Raw genomic sequence first — 17350 nt, 5'->3', positions numbered from 1 at the left:
TGGGGCCATGGTGTTGGCTGGGGTGGGCCAGGAGCCATAAGGCAAGGTGGCCACCCCGAATGGCAGCAGGGTGTGAGGGATGCGGGGTGGGTGGCCCAGAGCCTGTGGGGCTGTGGGTGTGGGCGTGGGTTTGGGTCTAGGGTTGGGTTGGGTCTGGGTCTAGGTCTGGGGACAGGTTAGTGTCTGGGTTTGGATTTGGGTTTGGGTCTAGGGTTGGGTTGGGTCTGGGTCTAGGTCTGGGGACAGGTTAGTGTCTGGGTTTGGATTTGAGTTTGGGTCTGGGTTGGTGTTTGGGACGGAGCCTGGGACTGGCTGGAGGTGTAGCTTTGGATCTGGGTCTGGGTTTGGGTTTGGATTTTGGTCTTGGTTTGAATCTGTGTCTAAATTTGGGGTGGGTCTGGGTTTGGGTCTGGAACTGGGCCTAGGTCCAAGTCAGGGTCTGGATTTGGGTCTGGGACGAGGTTTGGGTCTAGTTGCAGATCTGGGACTAGGTTTGCACCTGGGTTTGGATTTGGGTCTGGGTCTTGGTTTGGGTTTGGGTCTAGGTGTAGGTTTGGGTCCATGTTTGGATTTGGGTCTGGGTTTAGGTCCGGCTCCGGGTCTAGGTTTGCCTCTGGGTGTAGGTTTGGGCCTAGGAGCGGGTTTAGGTTTAGATCGAGGTCTGGGTCCGAGTCTGGGTTGGGCGGGGCCCCTCCCTCCGCCACGGGAGCCATGGCCCCTTTAAGACGAGATCGTCGCGCGCCCCAACCGGCCCACGGCTCGCGCCGCACGTGGGCCGGGCGCATGCGCGGGGTCCTTGCCCCGCCGGGTCGCGGGTGAGAGGGCGGCAAGATGGCGGCGGCCTGAGGGGCGCGGGCGGGCGGGGGGGGGCCATGTGGCGGGCGCCGAGGGCAGCGCTGGGGGCTGCGCCGGGGGCTGCGCGGCCGCCGCCGGCCCCTCGCAGGGGCTTGGCCAAGCCGGCGGGCCCGCGCAGCGCCCGCCAGCTGAGGGAGGCCGAGGAGGCCGCCCCGGTCTTCCAGTACGCGGGGAAGGCGGCCAAGCGCAAGGGCCGCGTCTTCGTGTGGGGCTTCTGCTACTCGGGCGCCCTGGGCGTCCCCAGCTTCGTGAAGCCGGACGCGGGCTGGAAGAAGCCGCGGCGGATCCAGCCCACGCCTTACCGGCTGGACACGGAGGAAAAGGTGGGCCCGGGGGCGGCGGCTGCAGCCCCTCGCCCGCGGCTGTCGTCCCGGCGGCTGCGGGAGGCGTTAGGCAGCTTTCTGACTGAAAAACGTTGCCGCCGTTGCTTTTTTTTTTTTTTAATTGATACAGGGATGTGAATCAGGGTGATTTGCAGTATAACTACAGCAGCGGACGATTTGGAAAATATATGTATTCTTTTGTCAGAGGCAGAAGGCAGCAAGGGTGTGAACAGCATTTATCAGGGAAAGCGGGCCTCGTTTTCCCTGTCTCTCACCTTGACAAAATTGGAAGCTTGCATTGAAAATCATACTATTCTTTTGTCTACGTGTTTCAGTCATTATGCTCTGCTGTCCCCTTCGAAGAAGGTCAGAGCTTTTATGGTGGGCTTTTTTTTGACGAGTAAAACGGGAATGTTATTCTCTTAATATGTATTTGTTTTTTTTTTGTTTTGTTTTTTTTCTCTGCTGCTGTTACAGGTCAGCAAATAGGTCTTCCTGTTGTGTTTGAATGGATCCAAAGTAATACAAAAAATAAAGATGTATACATCTGAAAACAAAACTCTAAGGCAGTAATGTTGGCCTTGAGTTTAAACCATTGTGATTGTCACTGAAGAGTGTTTCTGATCATTTTTGCAAAGACCATACTCACTATGAGTTTGTATCTGGTTTAATAAATGCTGATGGACAAATAGAGTGGGGTGAAACTTGTTTTTCTAAGCCACAGTTTATAACCAAATGGTGTGGATTTTCTTTGTCTTCAAAGATATCCTCTGCTGCCTGCGGTTATGGATTCACGCTGCTGTCCTCTAACACCACGGACATCACCAAAGTGTGGGGCATGGGGCTTAACAAGGATTCCCAGCTCGGATTCCAGAGAAGCAGAAGAGATCGAAGTAAGAATTGAAGTGTTTCAAAAACTTACAGGGCAGCACTACAGGATATAAGTGATGGACGAAACTTGGAGTTAGAAATCAAGAAAAATGCCTGGGAGGCTTTGATGCAGAGTGCAGGGCTGTGTTTTGTGTTTTTTTTTTTTTTTTTTTTAAAGTCTTTTTTTGTAACTTAGGTGTGTTTTTATGTGTTTTGTAATTGGTCAAGGTATGCATCTATTCTATGTACTGCACCTACTGGATATAACTAAAGTCTAAGTAACTATATGTATTTTGCAGAAGTGTGTGTTGGTTAAGGTGTTGCTTTGAATCTCTGTAGTTTGATAGTAGACAGTGTAGTGGATTAGTAAATAAAACTATTTTTGGCAAGATGGTTCACTCACTTCTGTTGCCTTTGTACCTATGAACTGATTTCCTTTCCCACAGAGATCTTTTTATATAGACAGTGGAGTTTTTTGTGAAGTCGTAGAGGTTTTTTATCTTTATACCAAATTGCATTTTGAGCAAAACCCATGCTATTCAGTCATTCTGTCTTATACCAGGCTCTTGAACACATTTAAACACATTTAAGGTGATGATTTCTGTGCAGAACATTGCCGCCTTCCACCTAAGACAGACACGAAAACCACAAACTTACATCCCTTATAGAATGGCTGTCTCTAACTGTTTGAAAATGTTCCTCCATAAACAGTTGAGGAAAAACATGTTAAAAATCAGCTTTTCTTTTTATAGTGTGTAAGAGCATAATCCATTAAGGTGATGTGTCTGATACGGGCAAAAGATTAAACTTTGTGGAGAAGCAAAAGAAAATTGCAGCTACTGTGCTGCTGTTGTGCATCGCTGCTAGCATACTGTGGAGGTTTCCAAGGGTGTGTGCACGCAGCAAGTGTGTGTGCTTAAACAGCAGCTGCAAAATGAAAGGTCTGCAGAAGCCTCCACTCGCTTCTTCTTTTAAAGGTTTTGGCTCTTAGTTCTGTATGTGCTGATGTCTCTGGGGTGTCTTGTCATTTTCTGGTTTTTCATCTGACCTGCAGATTAGTTTTGTCAGAAAATCTAGAAATAGGTTAAATAGTTTTGCAGTTCAAGCCCCTCTAAGTTAAAGAGAGCATTTGGTGTTTGGTAGGATCTGTTGAAAGTGCAGTGCAGATCAGTGGGATTGCTACTGCTCTATATTTAACTTCCTACAGACAAGCTTTCTGTTGGATGTGCAGCTCGTTACTCAGTTTTACAAACTTACTTTGGTACCTGCTATTTCCAACACTGTGTCCCTGAAGATGCTTTGTTACCAGGGGAATTTGCAACCTTCTGACTTTTAGATGATTGTATTTCATGCTCTAATTTCAAGCTGTTTTTAAGCTAGGCTAATCTTTTACTGTCATCCTCCTGTTCCTTAGCCACCTCGTTGCCTCTTTTCTCCTAAATCCCTCAGATCTCTATGATGATTACCACAGATCCCAGTAGATTGTGTCTCTGCTGGAAGGAACAGAGAGAGAGGAAAAGTTTTTTGCTTTGTGACTTCCAGGTCTCTTTAGACAGTTACAAACTTTGCTGCCTTTCAGTTCCTGCTGTATTGCGTGGCAGGCTCCCACCATTTGCAAGCAGCCAGTTCTGATGCCTTTCCTGCATCAAGTAATGTCTTTCTGTAAAAGGGTATGTGTAAATTTTCTGTGCTTGTTTTAATTGAAGGCAGTGAGAACTAGTTAAAGCACTGATACATGTGAGCAGAATACTGCTTTGGATCCCCTGGGATTTGATTTCACTTGTTAGAGTGGCTTTCTTTGATATCAAAGCTTTTTATCTCCCCTTAACCTTTTCCCTAGTACTGATTTATGTTTTGCTGGTTTTTTTTTTTTTTTTCCCCTTTTTTTCTCCCAGTTGACTGTAACTCTTTACATATTCTTCAAGCTACTAAATCTTTTTCTAGTACAGCCTGTCATTTTATTTTGTAAATGTTAGATCTCTTATCCCCTATGGAGCCAGGCTAGCTAATGTTTCTTGCATTCCTTTTTTCTGAAAGGGCCTTTAATCTACTGTTCTTTAAATATGAAGCCCTAACATTTTTTTTTGTTCACCTTTCATGCTGTCTTTTTGTGATTGCTGCTATTGTACCTTGTTTGCAGTATCCCCAGTTGCACAGAGTACTTAGTTTGTGCTTGCTGTTAATCTCTCTAGTAATCCAGCCTTACTCACTAAAGTGGTTGAACATATGGCTGAAAGCCCCAGTTTCTCAGTTCTGGCCACCTGAAGCCTTAATAACATTCAGCCTCTAGGTATGGTGGATCTTTGATTAGGCAGTGATTATTGGCTTCAACCTCCCTTCTGGCTTTTAACTTCTCCCTCCCCCTGCCTGATGAATCCCAGTCAGCTTTTTAGTGTGGTTAGTATCTTGGCTTTCTAAAATATATCTGCTTTTGTAACAAAACAGAAGTGAGTGTGTGTGTGTACAACAGGATTGGTAAATATATGATGAATTTGCTTTGTGGAATCTGCTGACTTTTTAAATTTCTCTCTCTTCCTTAAGCTAAGGGCTATGAATATGTCTTGGAACCGTCTCCAATTCCATTGCCACTTGAGAAGCCGCAGCAGACTCGAGTCTTGCAGGTGTCCTGTGGGAGAGCCCATTCCCTGATCCTGACAGATAGTGAAGGAGGTATAGTATTGATTGTGCTGGTGACAAGGGACGCCTGACTGTGCTCTTATTAAAAGCTCCAGAAAAGATTGTCTTGTGTCCTTTAGAACTAAGCCCCGGATGGGCTGTCTGCACTGTAAATGGGATGCAGGTAGCTGTTGGCCTTTTGGGATTGTTCCTGGGAGAGAAAGAGCCCTGAGCTGATAACCGTGTGTTGAGCTCTGCTTGGCTCAAGCTGTAAATGTGTTGGAAGCTTTTTCACTACAAGTGTTGCAAAATATGATTTGTTTATCTAGCCCCAGGCCTTGTTTAAGTGTAGCCTATTTGTCTTGTTCAGTCAGACATGTTTTCGAATTCCGTTTTGGATGGCTGTGCCAATACTCCTGTGTTACTTTCCCCTTGACGCCCCAGTGTGCTACCTTTATAAAAGCGATTAATTAATAGGTCTTTATACAGAAGATCCTGTGTTTGAATTGTCCCTCCACATCTCTGGGAATTCTCTGGTGCAGTGGTTTCAGTGCTGTGCTGAGCAATCCAGTGCTGCTTATCAGTGGGTGAGCTGGTTGGTTGGTTGATTTAACGCTCCGGTGGGAGCGCTGATCTATTTCTGAGTCTCCTTGGCAACGGCAGGATGAACTAGGCAATTACTGAAAAACAGCCAATGGACTCCAGGTACTGCTGCTGTGCCTGCAACAATGTCACTGGCATATTGTTGACAAAAATGGATTCAGTCACTTGAATTTAAGTGGGGTTGATTTGAAGAAAGCTTATGCCAGTTTTTACAGTACTGTGTTCCACCTTTCATACTGAGGACCACATGAAAATATTTCGTGTACCTGAAAAGAGGCTTCCAGGGGATTGGACAGTAATAAAGCTAGTGCGTTTTATCATTGTTTTTCAGTTTTCACAATGGGGAACAATTCTTATGGACAGTGTGGCCGGAAAGTTGTTGAAGATGAAACTTACAGGTGAGATCCAAAGTAATCGAAGCTTAATTTCGTTAATGTTAAAAACATAATTACATAAAAACTACCCTACAGAAAAGCCTGGAGGTGGGAACAGTCTGGTAGTATAAGGATACTAGATAAGATTAAGGAGTCTGAGAACAAGCTTATATGCTGCAGGCATACAAAACCAGTCTGGGCACTAGCACTCTTGTGACCACATTCACAAAAGGCAAAGATGGCAGCATGTGAGTTTTTGCAGGGCATAGTGAGAAAACTCAACCTTCATAAATTGCTTGAGGTAATCGGTGTTAGTCGTCAGTCTTTCTCCCTTTAGCCTTTCAGAGTGCAAGTTCTATTTCTGAGGGTGTTAGAAATGAAATTTAATGATGAAAGAGCCATCCTTCTGTTGAATCTCTTTGCTGTAACTGCCTTTGAATCTGCAGTGCTTTTCCTTCACAAGCTTTTTTTGGGCTACACCAAAGCATATTCTCAAAATGTTCTGTAAGATAGTAGTGATGTAAGTGAATAGTGGGAATATGTTGAAAGTTACTGATTCCCTGGCAGGGCCTAGAGGAGGTCTTTCTCATTGCACTCTCCATGATCCACAAGACTTGGCCTATGGAGTTTAAGAAAATAGCTGTAATTTAGCTAGCTTTTTTTTTTTTTTGCCTTGATACTGGAATTTAGTCATTGGATTGTTCAGAATTCCTATTTTTGTGAAAGTATGCCATGGATGTTAAGACTACACTGTTTGTACTCTGGGATATCTGGTTAATCTCTGGTTAAGTGTAGTGTTTGTGTAGGTGCTGCAGTATTATCTGGTGTCTGTGCTCATTCTAGACTAGGGAATGTATTTGAGGATTGCTCCCACCCCCATTTCCCATGAGAGGTTATATTTAAAAAGTGACAGTTCTTAACTTCTTAAATAAGAGAATGCAAAATGACTTTCCTTCTTTGTGCAGTAATTTTGCAGTGGAACTATGCTCTTTGAATATATAAGAGAACATGTGAAAGAATCTCTCTTATAATAGCAAAGTGGATTTCAGTAAAGGCAGGTCTACCTTCACATTTTTCAGTTGTAGTTCTCTGAAATCCTCTGTGTTGCCTTTTCTCTTCTCGGTGGTTGTTTGGTGGTGTCCAGTGAAAGCCATCTAATTCATCAGCTGAGGGAGTTTGACAGCAGAGTTGTCCAGGTAAGAGATTCATCTGAACTGAATTCTGAAGGTGGATTGAAAACTGGCTGAACAGCCAAGAGTAGTAATTGTTGGCACAAAGACTAGTTGAATGGCAGTAGCTAGTGCTGTATCCTAGGGGTCATTACTGGATCCGATCCTGTTTGACATTTTCACTAGTGATCTGGATGATGGGGCAGGGTGTCCCCTCAGTGAGTTTACAGGTGACAGAAAACTGGGAACTGGGAGGAGTGGCTGATACACCAGAGGGTGGTGTTGCCATCCAGAGGCTGGAGAAACGGCCTGACGTCATGAAGTTCTGCAAGGGGAAGGGTGAAGTCCTGCAGCAGGGGAGGAACAGCCCCAGGCACTGCTGTACTCTGGGGGCCGACTAGCTGGGAAGCAGCTTCGCAGAAAAGGCCCAGGGGGTCCTGGTGGACACCAAGTTGTCCATGAGCCAGTAGAGTGCCTTTGCTGGAGAGAAGGCAAACAGTTTCCTGGGCTGCATTAGGAGGAGTGTTGCCAGCAGGTCAAGGGAGTTGGTCCATCGCTTCTACTCAGCACTGGTGAGGCCACACTTGGACTACTGCGTCCATTTCTGGGCTCCCCAGTACAAGAGAGACATGGACATACTGGAGAGAGTCCAACAAAGGGCCATCAAGGTAAGGGACTGGAGCATCTCTCCTGCGAGGAAATGCTGGGAGAGCTGGGACTGTTAGCCAGTAAAAGAGAAGGCTGGGGGCATGTCTTGGCAATGTGTATAAATACCTGAAGGGAGGGTGTAACAAGGATGGAGCCAGGCTCTTTTCAGTGGTGTCTGGTGACAGGACAAGAGGGTAGTGGGCACAGACAGAGACGCGGGAGGTTCCCTCAGAACATTGGGAGACACTGAGCACTGACACAGGTTTCCCAGAGGTTGTGTACTCTCCCTCCTTGGGGATTCTCAAAAGCCATCTGGATATGGTCCTGGACAACTGGCTGTAGGTGGCCCTGCTTGAGGTGGAGGGGGGGGGGTTGGACCACACGATCTTCAGAGGTTCCCTCCAAACTCAACCAGTCTGTGATTCTGTAATGTAAAAAATAAAATCAGTATGCAGATCATTCAGTTGAAACTCTTTGAAATGACGAGGTGGTCTGCTATATGGTTGCTTATAAAAAATGCAAGGTGGCATTTTGCTCCATGTCTCTTCAGAGCAGTTGTTATAGGCAATGCAGGGTCTGAACTTACCAAAGAATTTGATGGGAATGCCGATGCAGCGCGTTCGTTGGTGCGGCAGGGAGGTCGTTCTGATGCCTCATCCCTTCCTGTCCTTGTTTCCTGCTCTTTTTCCCCTTTGTCACTTTTATGTCACTTAGGAATGGTTTTATTTTGAACTTTGTCTTCTCCATTTCAAAAATGAACTGTGAGACTGTCCACTTAGACTAGCCAGCACTTCCCTAGGGCAGGTTTCTAGGAGAGCAAGGGACTGCAGGGCAGCATAAATGCCACTGAATCTGCCCACAGCTGCAGTATTTCCAGGCACCGGAGCAGTTTCACTCGTGTTACGCAACTGGAACAGAATTCCGTGGGCAAACATTGCTCCTGCTCCATGCAGCATCCTAGAAAGCAAGGGTCATTCATTTAGGTCCACGTGATGAGAGTGTGCTGTGGTACATCCTAATGACGTGTTGAATTGGGCTTGTAAACTTCTGTTTGGATTTTTCATTATTTTATTTTTTTCAAGGGGGTTCAACAATTGGTACCTGTTTGTACTTTGATGATAACAGTTACGTGCTTAATATTCTTGGTAGTCACTCTTAACTTGTGGATTAAATTCCTTTAATCTTTGGCAAATTTTTAATGTCTGCTTTTGAAGATCTTGGCTTTAATTCCTGCCAAGCCTATGGCAGACATGATTGCTAGTTCAATGTAAATGTCAGTTTGAGAACAGATGTGTTCCTAGAGCGCTTACATGGCAAGGAATCAATAGCAGTTTGTAGCTGGCATTGAGCGCCATGTGGTAGCACTCTGGGAAGGGAGATCTCTTATTTACTCTTTGCTGTTTTATTGTGTTGTACTGTTGAATCGAGCTCTCTGTTAACTAGGCCTCATTTTAGATCTCAGAACAAATCAACTGCAGCATCGCTTTCCCCAAAGAAAATTCTGCTGTTTTCTGTGCTGTACTGTGCTGTTTTTAGCCTTCCCTGTCTGTGCAGCCATTTGACTGGGGGAGAAAGGTGAAAATCTGAGCTGATGGGCATTGTAGAGGTTCATTACTCAAATTTGTCTGCCCGTAATGCTTAGTTAAATCAATTCTGAACATGTGACCTTTTCTGACTTGCTCTGACTTTTTGTTTGTGTGCAGGTTGTGTGTGGGCAGGACCACAGCCTGTTTAGAACCAAGAAAGGTGCAGTCTATGCATGTGGATGGGGAGCTGATGGACAAACAGGTAGGAGCATTTCGGTGAATTGATGAATATAGCAAGCTGTCCTAATTCAGAGCTTGCAATGTGTATTTGTCGTGCATGTATGGACAGAAAGGTGCTGGTACATGCAGCTATGTGCAGATGTTCTCAATACTTTTGTGTAACCAAACAGGGACAAGCTAGTTCACTTTTATTGGAGCTTTAGGATGCCACACTGGCAATCCTAGGATGCCACGCTCGCAATTCAGGCATGCAATCTGAGGAGAATGTGTCTACTGTTTAAAGCTTGTGAGGGGCTGTGGAAGTGGCTGGGGAAGGTTAGCTCCCTGATTCTGTGCAGGCTTTGCCTTCCCGATTTTCATTTCACGGTTTGTGTAGTTATTAAAAGTATGTCTGGAAAAATTTCTTCATCATCTCTCTACTTTTTTTCCTTCCAGGTCTTGGGCATTACAACATCACCAGTGTTCCTACTAAGCTATGTGGTGACATTGCTGGAGTAAACATTGTCCAGGTCTCTTCCTATGGGGACTGTTGTCTGGCTGTTTCAGATGAAGGAGATGTCTTTGGTTGGGGAAATTCAGAATACTTGCAGTTGGCATCAGTCACAGAAACCACACAGGTAAGTTGGCCTGGGGGCGTGTTTTGACATGTTTCAGTTCAGATCCTACTCACAGGGTTAAAAATTACACACCTGTTCCTGCTCTGGGTTCTTTTGACAACAGTATAAATCAAAATAAACTAACACCACTAGTAGTTTTACATATGCTTACAAAACCGATCTGTCTGAAATGTTTGTAGAGCTTTAGGGCAGTATGTTCCCCAGCTATTGATAGGCAAAGGCTTGTGTCCCCTCACCCCAGTTTTAGTCTGTTACAAACATCAAAAAAATATACCCCATGTTCTCCTTTCCCCATACCATGGACTTTGCACCAAATTGGGATCCAGCTCAAGTACTTGTGCTGGTTTCAGACAGGAATTAGTCTTATGGCTGGCTAGTCTAGAATTCCGAGTGGTCCTGCTTTGAGCGTGGTGCTGGTCCAGATGATCCCTGGAAGTCCCTGACAATCAACCTGTATGTTGGTGAATTTTTCATGAACAACCTTAATAGGTTTATAGCTGAGTCCTGAACAAATCCCATTGTCTCACAGGCAAAAGGATTTTGGATCAAATCTATGTGGGGCAAAAATATAGTGCTGACTTGACACTAAGCATTGTAGTACTGAGGTGATTAGGCAGATGGTCTGCTTTTACAGTTAGTGTAGTAAATGGAGTCAAGAAATTAATTAATACTCAAGCTATTCTTGGCAGAAGGCTAAGAGCAGACAATTGCATTAGTATGGCTCTAGTAAAATATATACCTTTGTTTCCCATGCCTTTCCTGATGTATCCTTACTGAAGAGCTAATTACTGAGATTCATAAGACCTGAAGACAATGACCAGGTTAAGCAGTGTAGTTGTTTCCTCGCTGGGTGCTTGCTGGAGGTCAGAGGGGTCTGAAATGGATGAGTGGCATGTTTGTCAAAGCAGGAGTTGTAGGTACAATATTTAGGTGCAAGTCCAAATTGTGGAATTTCAGAGCTGGATATTATCTGTGAAATCTGACATCGCTGTTTACACGTGTCAAGTTGTTTAGGTTTTGTACCAAACGAGAGTGATTATCTTTGAGTGGTTTTTCCCTAGTATGTTCGGAAAGGCCACCGCGGAGCAAATTTTAGTGATCTTGTCCATTGTCAAAACTTGCAAGTGTGCTCACTTACTAACTTTCCCATCGTGTCTGACTTAGAGAGCCAGTGATATAAGCAGATGTTAAGCCTTCCCAGCTTTGTTGCCATGCATGTAAGCTTTTCAGTGGGTAACTCCTTCTACTTGGTCAGTAGTCTCAGCCTTAATGAATTTCATGTAGTTTTTTTAATCTTGGGACTTGCATTTGTTCATTTGTTCTGTTATTCAGGCAGTTAAGGTTGTCTGTTTCAGGAATTTAGTATATGGAAGCTCTAACCAGAACTAGAGGACAAGTTACAAATGTGTGTCTGGTTTGCAGTTTACCTTGTCCTTAACAACTCTCTTGCAACCTCATACAGGTGAATGTTCCCAGGCATTTGCCATTCAAGATTGGGAAGATAAAGGAGGCTGCGTGTGGAGGGACTGGAAATATTGTGCTAACGGGTGAGTTTGCTTTCACATCCTCTTTAGTGCAAAGCCATGCAGTAGGTCAGTTATAACATCATGGAGCAAACCTCTTGTTTACTGGAAACAGGAAAGTACTGTCTCTTATGAGGAAATCTGGGAGACTGAGAAACCTGTGATTTAAGAATGTACCAGGGGAGTTATTTTCACTAGCCGCAGAGCATTACTTCCAATATGTGCTGTTGTGAGTGCTTACGCAAACTAGAACAAGAGCATGGTTGCTGCTTGTGGTTCTGATCTCTTTTGCTGATCACACAGGCCATGTGTGGCCTGTAATGGAGATGGTTATGGGGAGGAAGGAAGGCAACACTTGAGAGAAAGAAGAGCCCTTCAGACTCAATACAAATCTGACATGTGAATAAATCTTGATAAACTAGGTTGGAAAGTAGAGAGTTCTGAGAACAGTGAGACTCTGCAGCAGGCTTCTTGGTGAATGCTGCCTCGGGTTGACAGTGGCCAGGGGAACACAGCTTGACAGTCACTGAGTAAAGGAATGAGGGAGGGGATTGTACTAGTTTTATGAAGGATCATCTCAAGGAAGACGATCATCTATATGATGTGGTCGTCATGATGATGAGACATTTGAGTTTCTAGCGTGAAGGAGGCAGAGCTAGCAAACGTAGCAACTTACTCTGTCTTATGCTGTCCAGCTGCTGCCTTTCCCAGGCACCCAGTTTAAGGCAGAATGCCAGGCAAAGTGACTAGCCCACTGCTGGTTTGGCTGTGCCTCAAAGGGAAAAGCAATGATAATAAAACACTCAACCTCTGTCCCATCAGTCAGTGAGCTGAAGTATTTTATGCAGCCCACGCTGTGTTGGCATTATTTCCTTATGAAAGTTTTGCCTGTGAAGCTTGATCTGCTTGTACAGCTTAGGAAAAAATGAAGGCATTTGGATATGAATGCATTGTTTGCAAATTTTAAATAATCAAAAGGTGCTAGACTGCTCTGGGAGAAATGAAAATATCCCTTTGGATCTGATTAAGTTTTGGTCATGGCATGAATTTCACAAGCACAGACTTTCTTACAGAATGTGTTCTTATTGTAATACAGAAGAAGGAAATGTTTTTGTCTGGGGATATGGAATTCTTGGGAAAGGACCAAACCTAATAGAGACAGCAGTGCCAGAGATGATCCCACCCAGCCTTTTTGGCCAGTCAGACATCAATCCGGACATCCGTGTTGCTCACATTCGCTGTGGACTCAGCCAGTTTGCAGCACTGACAAGTAAGTTTCTAGTCCTACTGTCATGGAGAAGTCACATTGCCTTATTATTGGCAGTTAAAAGAAAACTAAAAAAAGCACTCTTCTTTCTTTAAACTTCAAAGCACGCTGGAATGCAGCAGGAGGGGTGAGCAGCACATTTACAGGTGTCAGCGTGGTTTCTAATGTAGGTACTGCACTAATGCATACTTTAATTGAGAAAGTGTCTTCTAAACCAAACAAAAAATTTCTCTCAAACAGGAAACCTGGGAAGGTTTTTTTTTTTTCATTTCCTTATACGAAATAAGTCAATCAGGTGCACTTTAGAAGAGGCAGGAATTTGTGATAAGTGAACAAACTAAAACTGAGTCTAAAGCAGAGCTAGATGTCAGGGTTTCTTGGCATTTCTGACCAATTGAGTTAGCAGGTGGGAAGACCTACACATTGAACATGCGAAGGGATTGACACTCTTGTATGTACACCCTGTACTTGATACCAGCCTTTAAAGGAAGTTTTGAATTTGAAAAATCACATAGAAGTGGGCAGCAGAGGGCAGCAGCACAGAAAACCCACATGCTTGGTAGCAAAAGTAATAGTTTACTAATGAAAAGTGCCAGGTGCCAATGTGCTTGGTTCTTGAGGACTGTCAGTCTGGTCAGGGTGCTTGTAACTGGTCTCCCCTTGGTATTCAGTAAGCGTTAGAAACTGCATTCCAATGAAATTGTATTTATAGATCGTGTTTTGGTTGTCTCTGCTGTGGGGCTGATCTGAACACTTGTGAGAGCTACATGTTTTGCTGAGGATCTTAAAACTCTCCAGCTCGGTTGAACACAGATTTTTTTTCTCCTTGCTAGTTGTCATTGGAAGGTCACTTCTGTCAGGCAGCTGAATAACCGGTCTCCAGGTGACAGCTTGGGACAGGTTTCACTGCCTTGCTTACCCAATTTGCTGTGCTGATAGCTGATGTGGGTCAGCTGTAATTGTCTAACTTCCAGTACAAATGATTCACTTCACCACAAAATGATTCCCTGGAATCTCTTCTGCTGCACTCTTTCTTCAAATAAAATTCCAAAGCAAGAGCTGTAAGAAGGGGAAGCAAAGACTTGTGCTCAGAACTTGCTGCTTGTCCTGCTCATTAGGCATCATTTTCCCCAAGCACAAGTACATTTATTGTACTTGGGACTAAACTGGATGGCCTTCATACTGCATGTATAACCCTTTATACTCCCAGAAGCACTATAGCTGCACTTGCCTGTATCACAAACAGAATTCTTCCATTTTAATGACTCTGCCCTGTTTTATTCTTTTTTTCCCTGTACAGACAGAGGAGAACTGTTTGTATGGGGCAAGAATCTAAGAGGGTGCCTGGGAACTGGAAGAATGGAAGACCAGTATTTCCCATGGAGGGTAAGGATGGTAGTATTAAGGCCAAGAGTATATTATTTAGCTAGTCTTTGTTATCCTGAGGGCAAGAAACATCATTTGCTGTGTGATTTTGTTGAGTAATTTTGAAAGAGGTGGAAGCCTAAGATGACTGTTTAGTTTTACAGAGGTCCTCGTGTAGCCCGCTTAGGGATGAAGCAATTCAGTCATTTTCTTAGTCTGTTATTTCAGTACCGATTTCAGCTCCCAAGCAACACCTGGTGTCGTGCCATCTCACATCTGAACAGCTCTTATCTCCTGTTCACAGGCTTCTACCTGCTACCCCTTACTGCCTCTTCCCTCCGCTTCTAACCCGCACTTCACTTTTGCACATGCTGCAGAGAAAACCACTAGCATTGGTCATCTGTGACCCAAAAGGTGTGCATTACACATCTCAATTAGGTGAACGTTTTGGTCATGGCAGTCTGACTATAGGGACAGCAGGTCCACATAGCAGTGGGCTTCCTTCCCCTGCTCCTCTTCCAGGTCAGGCAGCTGTGGCAGTGGGTCACTGGACTGACTGTAGTTACAGTAGGAGATCCTTAGCCACTGAACTATTTTCATAGCTGTTTTGCAACGCTTCCAGTTCCACTCCCTTCTCGGAGATGGCTCCGAGAGCCAGACTCTGTGGGTGTAGAAGAGTCTTTGGCTCTGGAGTTCAGCGCTCAGCCTAACAGATGTTCCCAGTCTCCATGAAGGCCAAGTAGGAGAGGAGGGAGGCAATCAGCTGGGCCACCCTGGAGTCCCTTTCCATGTGTCTGAACTTGCAGTGGATGTGTTTCTTTAGTATGCTTTCTCCTCCTTTTAAAAATGAACAAAAAAAGACTGACTCAGGAGCATTTGCCTAAAATCACACTGCTGTGGCTGAGTGGAGTTTCTGAATTCACCAGGCGTGGCACGTCCAAGTTTCCCTCAGTGTGGACCTTGAGGGTTGTGCTCCCTTAAACAGCCAACACTGTCTGACACTAGTACAGCAACGCACCGCAGCAAGAGCAGTTACCAGGATACTTGTCTGTGGCCTCCTGCCTTAGAACTAGCCACTGCTCCTGTCGCTTAGCTCTAAGGAGAAACTTGCATTTGTAGCCTCTGCTTTCCTTGAGTTTGAAGTCAGCTTTAAGTGAAAGAGCTACAACTACGCTAGTGAGTGAACTGGGTCTGCTTAGCATCAAAGCAAAAGCTGCCTTAGGCTAAGTTGAGCTTTTGCCTCGTTCCAGTCTTTGCTGATGAGAGGAGACAAGTCCTTGTGGTGCTTGGGCAGATCCTCTTCCTGCAGTCTGGATTACGCTCTGTTCGGTCATGCTGTTTCTGCTGCTGAACAGATGGGCTGAGGCTACAGTCTCCCCACTGTCTGCTAGTGAGCCCTCTCTTTTTGTCCTTCCAAAGGTTTGTGCCCTTCTGTGAAGGGAGGAGGGGAGTATTTCACAGCTCGATGCACAAGCATGTCTGGTGCTGAATCTTGCTTTCTCTGGGTTTTCAAGATGGCACTTTCATTGGTACAAGTCCCTGTGAAACCAACTGGCTTGTTAAGGAGGAGGATGAGAAATAGGAAGTATCAGGTGCAAAGTGCCAGCTTGAGAAATAATCCACTCTTGTGTGTCTGATCCAGGTGACTGTACCCGGGGAGGTGGTGGAAGTTGCCTGTGGAGTTGATCACATGGTAAGCATCGTTAAGTCTTTTACCTAGTTGTATTGCTGGGCCTCAGCACGGTGCTAAGAAGATGGGGGGACTTGGTGGCGAGATTCTTGGAAAGGAAGCCTCATTCTGTGAAGCCAAGCAAGAAGTGACTGTGAGCAGAGACAGCCATGGCAGTGCCTGGGGGTGTTGTCTCCGCATCATTGAAACGCTCCGGCCTGGCTGCAGGAAGGACGTACGTTCCCTGAGAAGAGTGAAATGCAAGGAGTGCTCTGGCTGGTTCACAGTGAGCTCCCAAAGAGTCTCAGGCCCAGCCCACAGCCCCGCAAGTCCCTCTGTGCCTAAGGATGAAGAGCATTTTCCTCAGGGAAGACTGACATGAGATGAAATCTGAAGCACAGGACATTCATTTATGGACTCTCCCTGTCACCAGCTCTGGGGTGTCAGTGTTGGGCTGAACCAAACTATTTCTCAAGGGAAAGGTGTTTTTTTAATAACTACATTTTACATGGAAGAAAAAAGTCATGCTGGCTGTTGGAGTCCAGCAGAGCTCCCCTCGGTGCCCCCCACCACCACGCACTGCGCAGGCTGCTGTCCCGTGCGGCCGGGGCCCTGCTCTCATCCCAGGCTTGGCCGGCGTTCCCCGCGGGCTCCCAAGGCTGAACACCCGAGGAACGCCTTCGTTAAACTGGACGAGTGAGAACCCGCGTGCAGGGGGAGAGTACTGTTAAATAGGACAGCATGCAAACATAAATCATAGGCTTCTGTGCTGCTGTCGCTGCGGAAGGGCAGAGGGATGGTGACGGTAGCCAGCCCAGCCTGTTTATGGAGGCAGGTGGGAGGCAAAGCTCCCTCTCGGCTGCCTGCAGGCCGGTGCTCAGGCAGCGGATGTGAGCAGCTCATCAGGTACTTCTGTTTTCATGTGCTGATCACAAACCACTGCCTTTCATTTTCTGGGGAGTCCCTGCACTCCTGTCTTCAGGAGTATGGTGACTCTCCGTTGCAAGGAGCCCTTTTAAATTAGCCAGGCTTTTCCTCGCAGGGGAGGGAGTCTTAATGGGCAGGAAGCAGAGCTGTGTTTCTTTTGGTACCTTCTTAGCAGAGGAGTGGTGGTGAGCGCGTTTAGAACACGGTAAGCTGACAGAGATGGGATGCAGCAGCTGTATGTGCCTGTAGCAGGCATTTATCAAATCTCACACCGAAGCCTGTGAAGCCATCTTCTATGAAATACTCCAAAAGTCAGGTAGAGTTGTATCATTTCTCTCTGGGCAGGATACTTCTGTGTAAATAATTTTGGCAAAACCCAAGCTAATGCAGTTTTAATAAAGTGATCACGAAGTCTTTATCAATAGTAATGGGAATATTCTTGAGCTTGACCTCACGCATGAGCTGCTGTGTCTTGCATGCTGCATTTAAACTTAAGCATTTTGGTTCGCAGTGATATGACAGGAAACCTCTTCTGTCAGCTGAGACACCTCTGCACCTGCGGGACCGCTACTGTTGTAGGCAGGCACTGTATCCACAGACCTGGGGGACACCGTGTACGCACGTTTTGGCTCCATTAGCAGATACTCTACGTCAAATCTGTTGTGTAGTTACCAAAACTCGAGGTAAACTCTACCTCGATGAAATAAGTCTTGAAGGGCTTTGCATAAAATACAGGGAAGGTGAAACAAAGTACACAG

The 17350-nt window shown here is 45.5% G+C and overlaps 1 protein-coding gene across 1 annotated transcript; it reads left to right on the top strand.

The window, feature by feature from the left end:
• The first annotated feature begins 863 nt into the window (after positions 1 to 863).
• Positions 864 to 17010, top strand: RCC1L (RCC1 like). Its single transcript, XM_032993730.2, has 11 exons — positions 864 to 1178; positions 1942 to 2071; positions 4590 to 4718; positions 5599 to 5665; positions 6786 to 6837; positions 9162 to 9246; positions 9660 to 9841; positions 11304 to 11388; positions 12461 to 12634; positions 13932 to 14017; positions 15639 to 17010. The coding sequence occupies exons 1-11, from the start codon at positions 873 to 875 to the stop codon at positions 15714 to 15716; spliced, it is 1374 nt and encodes a 457-aa protein (XP_032849621.2). The 5' UTR covers positions 864 to 872; the 3' UTR covers positions 15717 to 17010.
• Positions 17011 to 17350: the final 340 nt, after the last annotated feature.

This window comes from Tyto alba, unplaced genomic scaffold (assembly GCF_018691265.1).
Source record: "Tyto alba isolate M040663 unplaced genomic scaffold, T.alba_DEE_v4.0 Super-Scaffold_19, whole genome shotgun sequence".
NCBI lineage: Eukaryota > Metazoa > Chordata > Aves > Strigiformes > Tytonidae > Tyto > Tyto alba.
This window is presented reverse-complemented; position numbering and strand designations above follow the sequence as displayed.

Bases quoted from the DNA above. Each gene is read 5' to 3' on its own strand.
- RCC1L (XM_032993730.2), top strand. From the start codon at position 873: ATGTGGCGGGCGCCGAGGGCAGCGCTGGGGGCTGCGCCGGGGGCTGCG. The intron at 5,666-6,785 runs GTGAGATCCAAA...GGTGGTGTCCAG, and splicing joins GTTGAAGATGAAACTTACAG to TGAAAGCCATCTAATTCATC. The intron at 12,635-13,931 runs GTAAGTTTCTAG...TTCCCTGTACAG, and splicing joins CCAGTTTGCAGCACTGACAA to ACAGAGGAGAACTGTTTGTA.